Source organism: Chiloscyllium plagiosum, chromosome 12, assembly GCF_004010195.1.
Source record: "Chiloscyllium plagiosum isolate BGI_BamShark_2017 chromosome 12, ASM401019v2, whole genome shotgun sequence".
In the NCBI taxonomy this organism is placed as follows: Eukaryota; Metazoa; Chordata; class Chondrichthyes; order Orectolobiformes; family Hemiscylliidae; genus Chiloscyllium; species Chiloscyllium plagiosum.
Window position 1 is genome coordinate 44138384 of NC_057721.1, and position 17210 is coordinate 44155593.

Sequence of the window (17210 nt, forward strand, 5' to 3'; positions counted from 1 at the left end):
GCACCTAAATTGGAAGGGGACTAAAATACTGGCAGGGAAATTTGCTAGAACTGCTCGGGAGGATTTAAACGGGATGGGCAGGACTGGCAGCTTAATGTTCCAGGATACAAATGCTACAGGAAGGATAGAAAGGGAAGCAAGAGAGGAGGGGGGGAGTGGCATTTTTGATAAGGGATAGCATTACAGCTGTGCTGAGGGAGGATATTCCTGGAAATACATCCAGGGGAGTTACTTGGGTGGAACTGAGAAATAAGAAAGGGATGATAACCTTATTGGGATTGTATTATAGACTCCCGAATAGTCAGAGGGAAATTGAGAAACAAACTTGTAAGGGGATCTCAGCTGACTGTAAAAATAATAGGGTAGTTATGGTAGGGGATTTTAACTTGCCAAATGTAGGCTGGGACTGCCATAGTGTTAAGGGTTGAGATGGATAGAAATTTGTTAAGTGTGTACAAGACAATTTTCTGATTCAGTATGTGGACGTACCTACTAGAGAAAGTGCAAAACAGGTGGCACAGTGGTTAGCCCTGCTGCCTCACAGCGCCAGAGACTCGGGTTCAATTCCCGCCTCAGGCAACTGTCTGTGTGGAACTTGCACATTCTCCCTGTGTCTGTGTTCCTCCGGGTGCTCTGGTTTCCTCCCACAGTCCAAAAATGTGTTGGTTAGGTGAATTGGCCATGCTAAATTGCCTGTAATGTTAGGTGAAGGGGTAAACATAGGGGAATGGGTCCGGGTGGGTTGCTCTTCATGTGGACTTGTTGTGTCGAAGGGCCTGTTTCCACACTGTAAGTTATCTAAATCTAAAACTTGACCTACTCTTGGGAAATAAGGCAGGGCGGTTGACTGAGTTGTCAGTGGGGTAGCACTTTGGGGCCAGTGACCATAATCCTATTAGATTTAAAATAATGATAGAAAAGGATAGACCAGATCTAAAAGTTGAAGTTCTAAATTGGAGAAAGGCCAATTTTAACAGTATTAGGCAAGAACTTTCGAAAGCTGATTTGTGGCAGATGTTCGCAGGTAAAGGAACAGCTGGAAAATGGGAAGCCTTCAGAAATGAGATAACGAGAATCCAGAGAAAGTATATTCCTGTTAGGGTGAAAGGAAAGGCTGGTAGGTATAGGGAATGCTGGATGACTAAAGAAATTGAGGGTTTGGTTAAGAAAAAGAAGGAAGCATATGTAAGGTATTGACAGGATAGATTGACTGAATCCTTAGAAGAGTATAAAGGAAGTAGGAGTATACTTAAGAGGGAAATCAGGTGGGCAAAAATGGGACATGAGATAGCTTTGGCAAATAGAGTTAAGGAGAATCCAAAGGGTCTGTACAAATATATTAAGGACAAAAGGGTAACCAAGGAGAGAATAGGGCCCCTCAAAGATCAGCAAGGTGGCCTTTGTGTGGAGCCGCAGAAAATGGGGGAGATACTAAATGCGTATTTTGCATCAGTATTTACTGTGGAAAAGATATGGAGGATATAGACTGTTGGGAAATAGATGGTGACATCTTGCAAAATGTCCATATTATAGAGGAGGAAGTGCTGGATGTCTTGAAATGCATAAAGGTGGATAAATCCCCAGGACCTGATCAGGTGTACCCAAGAACTCTGTGGGAAGCTAGAGCAGTGATTGCTGGACCTCTTGCTGAGATATTTGTATCATCGATAGTCACAGGTGAGGTGCCGGAAGACGGAGGTTGGCTAACATGGTGCCACTGTTTAAGAAGGGTGATAAGGACAAGCCAAGGAACTATAGACCAGTGAGCCTGACGTTAGTGATGGGCAAGTTGTTGGAGGGAATCCTGAAGGACAGGATGTACATGTATTTGGAAAGGTAAGGACTGATTAGGGATAGTCAACATGGATTTGTGCATAGGAAATCATGCCTCACAAACTTGATTAAGTGTTTTGAGGAAGTAACAAAGAGGATTGATGAGGGCAGAGCGGTAGATGTGATCTATATGGACTTCAGTAAGGCGTTCAACAAGATTTCCCATGGGAGACTGATTTGCAAGGTTAGATCTCATGGAATACAGGGAAAACAAAACATTTGGATACAGAACTGGCTCAAAGGTGGTGATGGAGGGTTGTTTTTCATACTGGAGGCCTGTGACTAGTGGAGTGCCACAAGGATCGGTGCTGGGTCCTCTACTTTTTGTGATTTACATCAATGATTTGGATGCGAGCGTAAGAGGTACAGTTAGTAAGTTTGCAGATGACACCAAAATTGGAGGTGTAGTGGACAGCGAAGAGGGTTACCTCAGATTACAACAGGATCTTGACCAGATGGGCCAATGGGCTGAGAAGTGGCAGATGGAGTTTAATTCACATAAATGTGAGGTGCTGCATTTTAGGAAAGCAAATCTTAGCAGGACTTATACACTTAATGGTAAGGTCCTAGGGAGTGTTGCTGAACAAAGAGATCTTGGAGTGCAGGTTCATAGCTCCTTGAAAGTGGAGTCGCAGGTAGATAGGACAGTGAAGAAGGCGTTTGGTATGCTTTCCTTTATTGGTCAGAGTATTGAGTTCAGGAGTTGGGAGGTCATGTTGCACCTATACAGGACATTGGTTAGGCCACTGTTGGAATATTGCATGCAATTCTGGTCTCCTTCCAATCGGAAAGAGGTTGTGAAACTTGAAAGGGTTCAGAAAAGATTAAGAAGAATGTTGCCAGGTTTGGAGGATTTGAGCTATAGGGAGAGGCTGAACAAGCTGGGGCTGTTTTCCCTGGAGTGTCGGAGGCTGGGGGATGACCTTTTAGAGGTTTACAAAATTATGAGCGGCATGGATAGAGCAAATAGGGCATGGGGTTGGGGAGTCCAGAACTAGAGGGCATACATTTAGGGTGAGAGGGGAAAGATATAAAAGTCTATGGGGCAACTTTTTCATGCAGCGGGTGGTACGTGTATGGAATGAGCATCCAGAGGATGTGATGGAGGTTGGTACAATTGCAACATTTAAGAGGCATTTGGATGGGTATATGAATAGGAAGGGTTTGGAGGGATATGCGCCAGTTGCTGGCAGGTGGGACTAGATTGGGTTGGGATATATGGTCGGCATGGATGGGTTGGACCGCAGGGTCTGTATCCATGCTATACATCTCTATGACTCTAATACACTTAAAAACTATGCACTTAGCTTCCCCCATACTGTGACCTCTCCCACATAGTTTCCTCCAAGGTCAACTGTGAACTTCACGGTTTATTAACTTTTCTTAGATGCACTCCGATGTCCAGAGATACTTGAAATCAAACAGCAAATGCTGTAACTGTGCAGATTCACTGCTGTGTCAAACAACAGTATAGGTTTCTTTCTCTGACCATGTGGTCTCTACTTTGTCTGTCTTCCTCCTTTTTAAAGTGTCCTTGTTTTGATCTTTTATTCCCCCAAAGTTCCAAAACAATGCAACAGCATATAAAACAGTAACATTGCTCCTGAAATTCAAGGAAATCACCTCAAACACTTAAAATCTCTCAAAAAAGAAGCAGCTCTGACAGCCACAATTTTTCCCCTCCTCCATCTTGGATTTCCCAGAACCTTTGGTAAAGCAGAAGATTGGAAAAAGTTTAAAAACCAACAAAGGTGACCAAAAAAACTATTGAAGTTAGAGAAAATAAACTGTGAAGATAAACTAGTGAGTAATACCAAAATGAAGAGGAGGAGTTTCTTTAAATAGATAAAAAGAAAGGTAGAGACCAGGATTAACATAGGCACCTTAGAGAATAAGGCTGGAGAAATAGTAATGAGGAACAAAATAATGGGGGAGAGGAGTTGAATAAATACTTTGTATCAATCTTCACGACAGAGGACACAAATAGCATTCCAAAAATAATAAATCAAGGGCAAAAGGGGAAGAGAAAATAAATAACACATCTATCACTAGAGAAAAGGTACTAGAGAAACTAATAGGGCTAAATGTTGATAAGTTCCCTGCACCTGTTGGATTGTGTTCTTGATTATTAAACCAAGTAGCTGCAGAGATAATGATGTGGAGGTGCCGGTGTTGGACTGGGGTAGATAAAGTTAAAAATCACACAGCCTGCAACCCATTCTAAGTGATTAAGGATTTATCAGCAATCTAAGTTTGTTCAATACATCGCATCAGTTGTATGACACTTTGATTTTTTGCTATAAATGCTGTGTCTTATGATCCTACTCCACTCGCTACCTGACGAAGGAGCAGCACTCTGAAAGCTTGTACTTCCAAATAAACCATTTGGACTATAACCTGGTATTGTGTGATTTTTAACTTTGCAGAGATAACAGATACATTGGTAGCAAACTTCCAAGAATCCTTCGTTTCTGAAAATGTCCCAGAGGATTGGAAAACTGGGAAGGAGACAAAAAACAAGAAAGACCAGTTCACTTATTATCTGTCACTAGAAAAATGTTAGAGTACACTATAAAGAATGGAACAGCAGAACATTTAGAAATATATAATATAATCAAGCAGGATTAGTTTCAACATGCAGAAGTCATACCTGAAAAAAAATTAATGAAATTCTCTAAGGAGATAACACGTGTGATAGATAAAGGGGAACCAGTAGATGTCATGTATTTGGATTTCAAAAAGACATGTAACAAGGTACTGATTCCAAGCTACTTAATAAGAGCCTATGGTGTTGATATGTTAGTATCTTAGTACGAACAGAGCATTGGCTAACTAATATAAGACAGATAGTTGGGTTAAAGATGGAAACCTAGAACTACAATTATATGCAACATATATCAATATATAAATAACCTGGAAAGAAGTCAATGTACTCTCACTAGTTTTATAGGAGACACAAAAATAGGTGAAAAGGCAAGTTATGAGAATAATATAAAGAGTCTACAGAGAGATATAGACAGGTTCAATGAGTAAGTAAACCTTGGCAGATGGAATATAATGTGGGAAAGTGTGAGGACACATTACTTCGGCAGGAAGAATGGAGGAGCTGTATACTATTTAAATAGAGAAAGAAAGAAACAGTATTCAGGGAGTTGGGTCTTCATGAATCATGATCAACAAAAAAGCTAGCACACAATTCAATAGGTAATGGTGAATGCCTTTATTTCAAGGAAATGGAATGGAGTACCAAAATAGGGAAGCCTTTCAAAAACTATTTGGCACTAGTTTGGTCACACCTAGAATACTGTGAACCACTTTAATCCCCTTATTTAAGGGAAGAGATACTGGCATTAAAAGCAGCTCAGAGAAAGTACACTAGGTTTATCTCAGGCATGCGACAGCCTGAGTAGAGAGGGGCTGTATCCATTGAAATTTAGAAGAATGAGAGGTGATCTTATTGAAGTACATAAAATTGTTAGGGAGCTTATTAGAGTAGACATGGAGAGGTTCTTTCACCCTGTAAGACAGTCTAGTTCCAGACGACATGATTTCAGAGTAAGGGGCCACCCGTTTAAGACAGAGATGAGAAAGAATTTATTTTCTCAAAAGGTAATGAATCTGAGGAATGTTGAGTTTTGATTGGTAAGTATATTCAAGGTTAAGGTAGATAGATTGTTAATCGGTGAGTCAAGGGTTATGGGAAAGGGGCAAAAAGGTGGAGTTGAGGATTATCAGATCACTCATGACCTCATTGAATGTCAGAACAGATTCAATGGCCCACTTCTACCCCTATTTCTTATGGTTTTATGATCTTACACATGTAGCGATTGTACTCTCTCAAATGTACAGCATGCAGAGATCACACTCTTTCTCATGCACAGACTATACATCAGGAAGTGATGGTATAGTGGTAATATCAGTGACCAATACTGCTGGCTAATGTTCTGGGGATATGTGTTTGCATCCATCCATGGCAGATAGTGAAATTTGCATTCAGTAAAAATCCATAAATTAAAGCTAATCTAATGGAGATTATGATGTGGAGGAGCCAATGTTGGACTGGGGTGGACAAAATTAAAAATCACACAACACCAGGTTATTGTCCACCAAGTTTATTTCGAAGCACCTTACATCTTTAAGGCATTGTCTGAGCTGCGATGTCACCTTTTTATATTAAACCGTAATTTATCTCGGGAATGTGACTTTAATGAACCGAAACCTGTAATCCATTCTAAAAGATGAAAGACTTAACAACAATTTAGGTTTGTTCAGTATATCATTTCAGTTGCATGACACTGTAATTTTTTGCTATAAATTCTGTGTCTTATGCTTTTACTCCACAACCACCCGATAAAGGAGCAGCACTCTGAAAGCTAGTACTTCCAAATAAACCTGTTAGACTATAACCTGGGTATTGTGTGATTTTTAACTAATGGAGACTGTGAATTGCCTTTTTTTAAAAAAATATCTGGTTCACTACTGTCCTTCAGGGAAGAAAATCTGCTGTTCTTACCTGGCCTGGCCTACATGTGACTCCAGACTCATAGCAAACTGGTGGACTCTCAATCCCTTCTGAATAATTAAGGATGAACAATAAATGTCTAGTTAGTAACGTCCAGAAATTACATACATCTACTGCTAAATCTATATGTGCACAGATCACAAGCTTCAGTGTAACATGGTCTTGCAAGATCTTTCAAACAGGTCACTCAATACACACTCACAGATGAGAGACCGTTTCTGTCACTCACACTCAGACATCAGTGTTTCACACATTGGTTTCTCCCACATGCTCTCTCTCCAATATCAGAATCTAATTTTCCCAGGCAGCCGCTCCCTGTATTAGTAAACTTCCGGAACCTAAACTCTTCATTGACACCATGCCAGTTTAGAATCACTGCTGGCGAGATATTGTGACCCATTTACGTAGAGCTCAAATTGGAAACGAGGACAAACGGGAGAACACAATTCACACCCAATGAGCCTTGCTTTCATCTGCTGCTACAGAATCGATTTTCCCGGACTGAATTGTTTTTTTTAAAATTGACATGAACTATATTCAGCACGTTGGAGAAAAGATTCGTTCCGGGCTGACTTCTCTTATAATGTCACGACATCGAAAATATACTTCAACCACTTCTGCTGTTCAGTGGTTTTAACCATTTCAGTCATAATTTTGCTGAACACCGCGGTTTGTCTTTCCCCCAGCTATCTCTGCGCGGATCAACCTCGTCTACAGCTGTCTTCTGGTCAAACTGCTGTCTGACTGAGATGGAACAGTCCTGTTTTAAAGAGACATATTTGAAGATTGGAACTTTGCTTGTGCTTTCGTTGATTCTTTCATTGGGTGAGTAATGTTTTTTTTCTTTAACTGCAGGCACTCGGCGCTATTACCAGCCCTGTCTCAAAATATCATACCTGCATGGTTCTCACTTAATCTATTCCAGAAATACTAGTTCGAGAAGCCGCTCCCCTTTTTTTTAAAAGAATGGCTCAACGATAAATGATTAACTTGCAGTAGTTGTAAAACAATTGGAGCAGAGGCAATCAAAATTAAAGCTTGCTGTCATGGCAATTGTTCTGCACTTCAGAAAGAAATACTTTCATTTATATAGCATCTTCCATGGTCTCAGGACACCCTTTTATATTGAATGAAGTGCTTCGGAGCTGGGGGCAGTGTTGTGCTACAGAAAGTGTCAGTAAATCCTAACACTGAGCAGGTAATCACTTTCAGTCATGTTGATTTCGACGTAAGTATGAGTCAGGACACTGGAGAGAACTCCCTTCCTCTGTCCTCAGGTCTGTTGACACCTAACTGAGAGGGAAGAATCGCTGATTTGAAATACTGCACCACCCTCCGTCTGACACAGAGGTGTGTGCCCAGACCGCTCGGCAATGGGAGTTGAAGCCTCAATCTTCTGAACGCGGGCGTGAAACTGCCATTTATGCAAGGGAAAAGATCACATTGCAACCAGGAACCTGTCACATTTCAGTCTAAAACGTGCAATAGACAGCAAAGGCTCTGCTGCACACTGATTACATAATCAAATACATATAACTGGAAACAAAGATAGCCAATACTGGAAACCGCTGGAAAACAGGCAGGAATTCTTATAGGCTTTCCTCCAAACAGGTTGTTTGTTCTATACTAAACAAAAAAAAAGTACTGCTGATGGAAGAAATCAGAAACAAACAGAAATTGTTGGAAAAACTCAGCAGGTCTGACAGCATCATTGGAGAGAAAGCAGAGTTAATGTTTCAGGTCCAGTGACCTCCTTCAGACCAGACTTGTTTGTTCTATATGCATGATTTGTTCTATATATTTGGTATGTTCAAACCCAGGAAAACATTCCTACAAGAGATAAACGTTTCTGTGGCCAGCAGCGGAAAATCAAATTGGTGTGTTGCCTCCCTGGTGCCAGGATCAAGGATGTCTCAGAGAGGGTGCAGAATGTTCTCAAGGGGGAGAGGGACAAGCAGGAGATCATTGCATACATTGGAACCAAGGACATTGGAAGGGAAAAGGATGAGGTTCTGAAGGGAGAATACGGAGTATTAGGCAGCAATTTAAAAAATGGGTCCTCGAGAGTAGTAATATCTGTATTACTCCCGGTACTATGAGCTAGTGAGGGTAGGAGTAGGAAGTTAGAGCAGGTGAATGCATGGCTGAGGAGTTGGTGTATGGGAGAAGGATTCACATTTTTGGATCATTGGAATCTCTTTTGGGGTAGAAGTGACCTGCACAAGAAGGATGGATTGCACCTGAATTGGAAGGGGACTAACATACTGGATGGGAAATTTGTTAGAACTGCTAGGAAGGATTTAAATGAGTAATGTTGGGGGGGGGGGGGACCCAAGGAAATAGTGAGGAAAGAGATCAATCTGAGACTGGTACAGCTGAGACAAGAAGCAAATCAAACAGTTAGGGCAGGCAGGGACAAAGCAGAGAACAAGATTGGACTGATAAATGAAACTGCGTTTATTTCAATATAAAAGGCCTAACAGGAAAGGCAGATGAACTCAGGGCATGGTTAGGAACATGAGACTAGAGTATTATAGCAATTACAAAAACATGGCTCAGGGATGGACAGGACTGACAGCTTAATGTTCCAAGGTATAAACGTTACAGGAGGGATATAAAGACGGGGCAAGAAAGGGCAGCACAGTGGTTAGCATTGCTGCCTCACAGCACCAGAGACCTGGGTTCAATTCCCGCCTCAGGCGACTGACTGTGTGGAGTTTGCACATTCTCCCTGTGGCTGCGTGGGTTTCCTCCTACAGTCCAAAAATGGCAGGTTAGGTGAATTGGCCATGCAAAATTGCCTGTAGTGTTAGGTGAAGGGGTAAATGTAGGGGAATGGGTCTGGCGGGTCGGTGTGGACTTGTTGGGCTGAAGGGCCTGTTTCCACACTGTAAGTAATCTAATCTATAAAAATATGGAGGGGAGTAGCGTCCTTGATAAGGGACAGCATTACAGCTGTATTGAGGGAGGATATTCCTGGAAATGCATCTAGGGAAGTTATTTGGGTGGAACTGAGAAATAAGAAAGGGATGATCACCTTATTAGGATTGTATTATTGACCCCCTAATAGTCAGCGGGAAATTGAGAAACAAATTTATAAGGACATTTCAGTGCAAAACTTGACCTACTCTTGAAAAATAAAAGACAGGGTGAGTGACTGAGGTGTCTGTGGGGGAGCACATTGGGCCAGCAACTATACTTCCATTAGTTTTAAAATAGTGATGGAAAAGGATAGACCAGATCTAATCATTGAAGTTCTAAATTGGAGGAAGGCTAATTTTGACAGTATTAGGCAAAAACTTTCAAAAGCTGATTGGAGGCAGATGATCGCAGGTAGAGGGATGGCTGGAAATTGGGAAGCCTTCAGAAATGTGATAACAAGAGTCCAGAGAAAGTATATTCCTGGTAGGGTGAAAGGAAAGGCTAGTAGATGTATGGAATGCTTGATGACGAGAGAAATTGTGGGTTTGGTTAAAACAAAGGAAGCATATGTCAGATATGGACAGGATAGATCGAGTGAATCCTTAGAGCATAAAGGCAGGAGGAGTATATTTAAGAGGGATATCAGGAGGACAAAAAGGGGATATGAGAATCCAAAGGGTTTTTACAAATACATTAAGGACAAAAGGATGACTAGGGAGAAAATAGAGCCCCTCAAAGATCAGCAAGGTGGCCTTTGTGTGGAGCCACAAGAGATGGAGAGATACTAAATGAGTATTTTGCATCAGTGTTTACTGTGGAGAAGGATAGAAAAGATATAGAATGTAGGGAAATAGATGGTGACATCTTGAAAAATGTCCATATGACAGAGGTGGAAGTGCTGGGTGTCTTGAAATGCATAAGTGGATAAATCCTCAGGAACTGATTGGGAAAGTGATTGCTGGGCCCCTTGCTATGACATTTGTATCATCGATAGTCACAGGTGAGGTGCTGGATGACTGGAGGTTGGGTAATGTGGTGCCACCATTAAAGAAAGGTGGTAAGGACAAGCTAGGGAACTATAGACCAGTGAGCCTGATGTCTGTATTGGGCAAGTTGTTGGAGGGAAGTGTGAGAGAAAGTATGTACACGTACTTGGAAAGGCGAGGACTGGTTAGGGATAGTCAACATAGCTTTGTGCATGGGAAATCATGTCTCACAAACTTAATTGAGATTTTTGATGTAGTAACAAAGTGGATTGATGTGGGCAGAGTGGTAGACGTGATCTATTTGGACTTCAGTAAGGCGTTTGACAAGGTTCTCCATGGGAGACTGATTAGCAAGGTTAGATCTCATGGGAATACAGGAAGAACTAGCCATTTGGATACAGAACTGGCTCAAAGGTAGAAGACAGAGGGTGGTGGTGGAGGGTTGTTTTTCAGACTGGAAGCCTGTGACTAGTGGAGTGCCACAAGGATGGGTGCTGGATCCTCTACTTTTTGTCATGAATATAAATGATTTGGATGTGAGCATATGAGGTATAGTCTGTAAGTTTGTAGATGACACCAAAATTGGAGGTGTAGTGGACAGTGAAGAAGGTTACCTCCGATTACAACAGGATCTTGATCAGGTGGGCCAATGGGCTGAGGTATGGCAGATGGAGTTTAATTTACATAAATGTGAGGTAATGCATTTTGGAATGGCAAATCGGTGCAAGACTTATACACTTAATGGTAAGGTCCAAGGGAGTGTTGCTGAACAAAGAGACCTTGGAGTAAAGGTTCATAGCTCCTTGAAAGTAGAGTCACGGGTAGATAGAATAGTGAAGCAGGTGTTTAGTATGCTTTTGTTTATTGGTCAGAGTATTCAGTTCAGGAGTTGGGAGGTCATGTTGCATCTGTACAGGACATTGGCTAGGCTACTTTTGGAATGTTGCGTGCAATTCTGTTCTACCTATTGGAAGGATGGTGTGAAACTTGAAAGGGTTCAGAAAAGATTTGTAAGGATGTTGCCAGGGTTGAAGGATTTGAGCGAAAGGGAGAGGTTGAATAGGCTAGGGCTGTTATCCCTAGAGCATTGGAGGCTGAGGGGTGACCTTATAGAAATTTATAAAATCATGAGGGGCATGGATAGGGTAAATAGACAAAGTCTTTTCCCTGGGATCGGGCAGTCCAGAATTAGAGGGCATAGATTTAGGGTGAGAGGTTAAAGATATAAAAGAGACCTAAGAGGCAACTTTTTCACGCAGAGGGTGGTACGTCTATGGAATGAGCTGCCAGAGGATGTGGTGGAGGCTGGTACAATTGCAACATTTAAGAGGCATTTGGATGGGTATATGACTAGGAAGGGTTTGGAGGGATATGGGCCGGGTGCTGGCATGTGGGACTAGATTGGGTTGGGATATCTGGTCAGCATGGACAAGTTGGACCGAAGAGTCTACTGTACATCTATATGACTCTTTGACTCTACAACCGTCCAGGTAGGAACAGTAACTGTTGTCTGAACAAATCTGCTGAAGGCGAAGCACTTTTATTCACATTTATTATCTGCAGACACATTATAGATATTGCAGTCTAGATCTTTGTGTAATTACTTATAGATTAGGCTTCTTTGAAATAGTAGTGAATTTACATTGCAAGTCTTAACTGCCTTGTTTGAATATTATTGCACAAAGTTGACTGTTCTTGACTGTGTGCTGACAACTGATCTCTAACCAAAACTGACAAGATATTTCAACACATAATGAATAAATAGAGTGTGATTCCTTGTTTGTGGTAAGATCTTGGGATACTGATGTTTCTAGTTTTTAAAAAAAAGAAAAAGAGACTAGCATTACTATTATGCTTTTTATTACCTAACTACTGACTCCAGCCCGCTCCCTGGTAACAGTCTGAGACTAAGCCAGTTTATTCATAACATTGACATCACATTTGATCCCAAGAGGAGTATCCATCTTTATATTTATCCCACCTCTAAGACTGCCTATTTTCACTTCCGGAACATTGCCTGACTTTGTTCCACCTTCGTTCATCTACTGTTGATACCCTTATCCATGCTTTCATCATATTTAGGCCAGACTTTTCCAACACACTTCGTGCTCATCTCCCCCATGCTGGCCTCCATAAATTTGAGATCATTAAGTCTCAAATACCTGTCTTTTTAACTCAAACGAGTTCAATTATCGAGTCTTGCACAATAGGTGTCCATGCCTTCAGTTGTCGAGGTCACAATCTTTTAAAATCCTTGCTTATACCTCTCTGTCACTCAATCTCGTTTTCCTCTTTTAAGTCACACCTTAAAACTATCTTTTGACCTCTGATGAGCTTATTTCTCTTTTTGTATCTGTGTATTGTATTTTGCTTTAAAATACTCCTACAAAGTACCTTTTGGATTTTTATTATGTTGAAAGTGCTATTGTTGTGGGTAAATGAACACAAGTTACCTTTTAATTTAGCTATTTATTTAGAAGTCTCGCAGACAATCAAGTACTGAAACAATGATTTAAACTTTATTGCATGTAGCAACCAAAATAAGACCGCTCATGTAAGCGAGTTAAGCCTCACAGCACCAGAGGGAAATTGAGAAACAAACTTGTAAGGAGATCTCAGCTATCTGTAAGAATAATACAGTGGTTATGGTAGGGGATTTTAACTTTCCAAACATAGACTGGGACTGCCATAGTGTTATGGGTTTAGATGGAGAGGAACTTGTTAAGTATGTACAAGAACATTTTCTGATTCGGTATGTGGATGTACTTACGAGAGAAGGTGCAAAACTTGACCTACTCTTGGGAAATAATGCAGGACAGGTGACTGAGGTTTCGGGGGGGCACACTTTGGGGCCAGAGACCATAATTCTATTAGATTTAAAATAGTGATGGAAAAGGATAGACCAGATCTAAAAGTTGAAGTTCTAAATTGGAGAAAGGCCGATTTTAACGGTATTAGGCAAGAACTTTCGGAAGCTGTTTGGGCGCAGATGCTCGCAGATAAAGGGACAGCTGGAAAATGGGAAGCCTTCAGAAATGAGATAACGAGAATCCAGAGAAAGTATATTCCTGTTAGGGTGAAAGGAAAGGCTGGTAGGTATAGGGAATGCTGGATGACTAAAGAAATTGAGGGTTTGGTTAAGAAAAAGAAGGAAGCATATGTAAGGTATAGACAGGATAAATCGAGTGAATCCTTAGAGTATAAAAGCAGTAGGAGTATACTTGAGGGAAATCAGGAGGGCAAAAAAGGGGACATGAGATAGCTTTGGCAAATAGAATTAAGGAGAATCCAAAAGATTTCTACAAATATGTTAAGGACAAAAGGGTAACCAAGGAGAAAATAGGGCCTCTCAAAGATCAGCAAGGTGGCCTTTGTGTAGAGCCACAGAAAATGGGGGAGATACTAAATGAATATTTTGCATCAGTATTTACTGTGGAAAAGGATATGGAAGATATAGACTGTAGGGAAATAGATGGTGATATCTTGCAAAATGTCCATATTACAGAGGAGGAAGTGCTGGATGTCTTGAAACACATAAAGGTGGATAAATCCCCAGGACCTGATGAGGTGTACCCTAGAACTCTGTGGGAAGCTAGAGAAGTGATTGCTGTGGCTCTTGCTGAGATATTTGTATCATCGATAGTCACAGGTGAGGTGTGCCGAAAGTCTGGAGGTTGGCAAACGTGGTGCCACTGTTTAAGAAGGGTGGTAAGGACAAGCCAGGAAACTATAGACCAGTGAGCCTGATGTTGGTGGTGGGCAAGTTGTTGGAGGGAATCCTGAGGGATAGGACGTACATGTATTTGGAAGGGCAAGGACTGATTTAGGGATAGTCAATATGGCTTTGTGTGTGAGAAATCATGTCTCACAAACTTGATTGTGTTTTTTGAGAAAGTAACAAAGACGATTGATGAGGGCAGAGTGGTAGATGTGATTTATATGAACTTCAGTAAGGCGTTCAACAAGGTTCCCCATGGGAGACTGATTTGCAAGGTTAGATCTCATGGAATACAGGGAGAACTAGCCATTTGGATACAGAACTGGCTCAAAGGTAGAAGACAGAGGGTGGTGGTGGAGGGTTGTTTTTCAGATTTGAGGCCTGTGACCAGTGCAGTGCCACAAGGATCAGTGCTTTTTGTCATTTACATAAATGATTTGGATGCGAGCAGGACTTATACACTTAATGGTAAGGTCCTAGGGAGTGTTGCTGAACAAAGAGACCTTGGAGTGCAGGTTCATAGCTCCTTGGAAGTGGAGTCGCAGGTAGATAGGATAGTGAAGAAGGCGTTTGGTATGCTTTCTTTTATTGGTCAGAGTATTGAGAACAGGAGTTGGGAGGTCATGTTGCGGCTGTACAGGACATTGGTTAGGCCACTGTTGGAATATTGCGTGCAATTCTAGTCTCCTTCCTGTTGGAAAGACATTGTGAAACTTGAAAGGGTTCAGAAAAGATTTACAAGGATGTTGCCAGGGTTGGAGGATTTGAGCTATGGGGAGAGGCTGAACAGGCTGGGGCTGTTTTCCCTGGAGCTTTGGAGGCTGAGGGGTGACCTTATAGAGGTTTACAAAATTATGAGCGGCATGGATAGGATAAATAGGCAAAGTCTTTTCCCGGGGGTTTGGGAGTCCAGAACTAGGGGGTATAGGTTTAGGGTGAGAGGGGAAAGATATAAAAGAGACCTAAGAGGCAACTTTTTCTCACAGAGGGAGGTACGTGTATGGAGCGAGCTGCCAGAGGAAGTGGTGGAGGCCGGTACAATTGCAACATTTAAAAGGCATTTGGATGGGTATATGAATAGGAAGGGTTTGGAGGGATATGGGCCGGGTGCTGGCTGGTGGGACTAGATTGGGTTGGGATATCTGGTTGGCATGGACTGAAGGGTCTGTTTCCATGCTGTACATCTCTATGACTCTATTTGTCTGTTACCTGTTGATGGTGGAATTTAGTTACAATTCCACCCAAGTGTCCAGAGTTCAATCTTTGTAAAATGTTGTTTTTTGAAGTTCGACTAATAGAGTTCTGATGTTCGATTCCTGCACAGTTTTGTTGTCCTTCAGGTTGATGATGTGATATTGTTAAATCCAATTCCCTAGAGTGTAGGCACTATGGGCAATTTAGCTTGGTCAATTCACCTGACCTGCACATTTTTGGATTTGTGGGAGGAAACCGGAGCACCCGGAAGGAACCCACGCAGACATGGGGAGAATGTGCAAACTCCACACGGAGAGTGACCTGAGGCGGGAATCAAACCCAGGTCCCTGACGCTGTGAGGCAGCAGTGCTAACCACTGAGCCGCCGTTCCACCCTATTTATTGGTTATTGATCATTCTTTGGATACTTTCATCTAAATTATTGACTACTCCTCTAAAACCATCAAGTCTGCAGCTTGCCTCCTTATCAGAAGTACCAACAACTTCCCTCTTCCTTGTTACATTTAGCAATGTCTGTGTTTGCAGACATAGCTTTCCTGTGAATAACTCCTTAAATTCTTTCCTGTGAATAACTCCCTAAATAAGGCAGTCAGTTATCACAAAGATGTCAAAACAGTTTTGTTCATGTAGCTCGACTCCTTTTTCTTCCAGATGTAACTAAATGTACATATTACAGAGGAGGAGGTGCTGGATGTCTTAAAACTCATAAAGATGGATAAATCCCCACAACCTGATCAGGTGTACCCTCGAACTCTGTGGGAACCTAGGCAAGTGATTGCTGGGACCCTTGTTGAGATATTTGGAACATCGATAGCCACAGATGAGGTGCCAGAAGACTGGAAGTTGACTAATGTGGTGCCACTATTTAAGAAAGGTGGTGAGGAAAAGCCAGGAGACTGGTGAGCCTGATGTTGGTGGTGGGTAAGTTGTTGGAGGGAATCTTGAGGGACAGGATTTACATGTATTTGGACTGATTAGGGATAGTCAACATGGCTTTGTGCATGGGAAATCATGTCTCACAAACTTGATTGAGTTTTTTGAAGAAGTAACAAAGAGGATTGATGAGGGCAGAGTGGTGGATGTGATCTATTTGGACTTCAGTAAAGTATTCGACAAGGTTCCTCATGGTAGCCTTGTTAACAAGATTAGATCACATGGAATACAGGGACAGCTAGCCATTTGGATAAAGAACTGGCTTGAGGGTAGAAAACAGAGGGTGGTGGTGGTGGTGGAGGGTTGCCTGTCAGACTGGACACCTGTGAACAGTGGTGTGCAACAAGGATTAGTGCTGGGTCCACTGCTTTTCATCATTTATATAAATGATTTCGATGTGAACATAGGAAATATAGTTATCAAGTTTGCAAATGACACCAAAATTGGAAATGTAGTGGACAGTGAAGAAGGTTACCTCTGATTACAACAGGATCTTGATAAGATGGGTCAATGAGCTGAGGAGTGTTGCAGATGGAGTTTAATTTGATTTTGAGTTTGAGATAAACATTGGCAAAGACATTTTGGATAATTCCTTAACTCTTCATTGATATCATGCCATTGGATCATCTTTTGGCTGCCTGAGGAAGCAATGAGATCTTGCTTTAGCATTACATCTGAAAGGCGGTACCTCTGATATATTATTGTACTATCAGAATGGCATGAGAAGGTCACCTTAATTTTTAGAACATATAACAATACAGCGCAGATCCGGCCCTTCGGCCCTCGATGTTACGCCAACCTGTGAACTATTCTAAGCTCATCCCCCCCCCTACACTATCCCATCATCATCCACGTGCTTATCCAAGGATTGTTTAAATCTCCCTAATGCAGCTGAGTTGACTACATTGGCAGGTAGGGCATTTCACACTCTTACTGCTCTCTGAGTAAAGAACCTCTGACATCTGTCTTAAATCTATCACCCCTCAATTTGTAGTTATGCCACCTCATACAAGTTGATGTCATCATCCTAGGAAAAAGATTTTCACCTTCTACCCTATCTAATCCTCTGATCATCTTGTATG

General features: G+C 41.7%; 1 protein-coding gene across 1 annotated transcript in view; it reads left to right on the forward strand.

Annotated features, from left to right (window-relative positions):
• Positions 1–6649: 6649 nt before the first annotated feature.
• Positions 6650–17210, forward strand: part of igsf3 (immunoglobulin superfamily, member 3) — a 50804-nt gene continuing 40243 nt past the window's right edge. Inside the window, exon 1 of the mRNA XM_043700920.1 lies at positions 6650–7180. Within this exon, the coding sequence (XP_043556855.1) occupies positions 7105–7180 (76 nt within the window). The 5' untranslated portion in view covers positions 6650–7104. The remainder of the gene's footprint in view (positions 7181–17210) is intronic.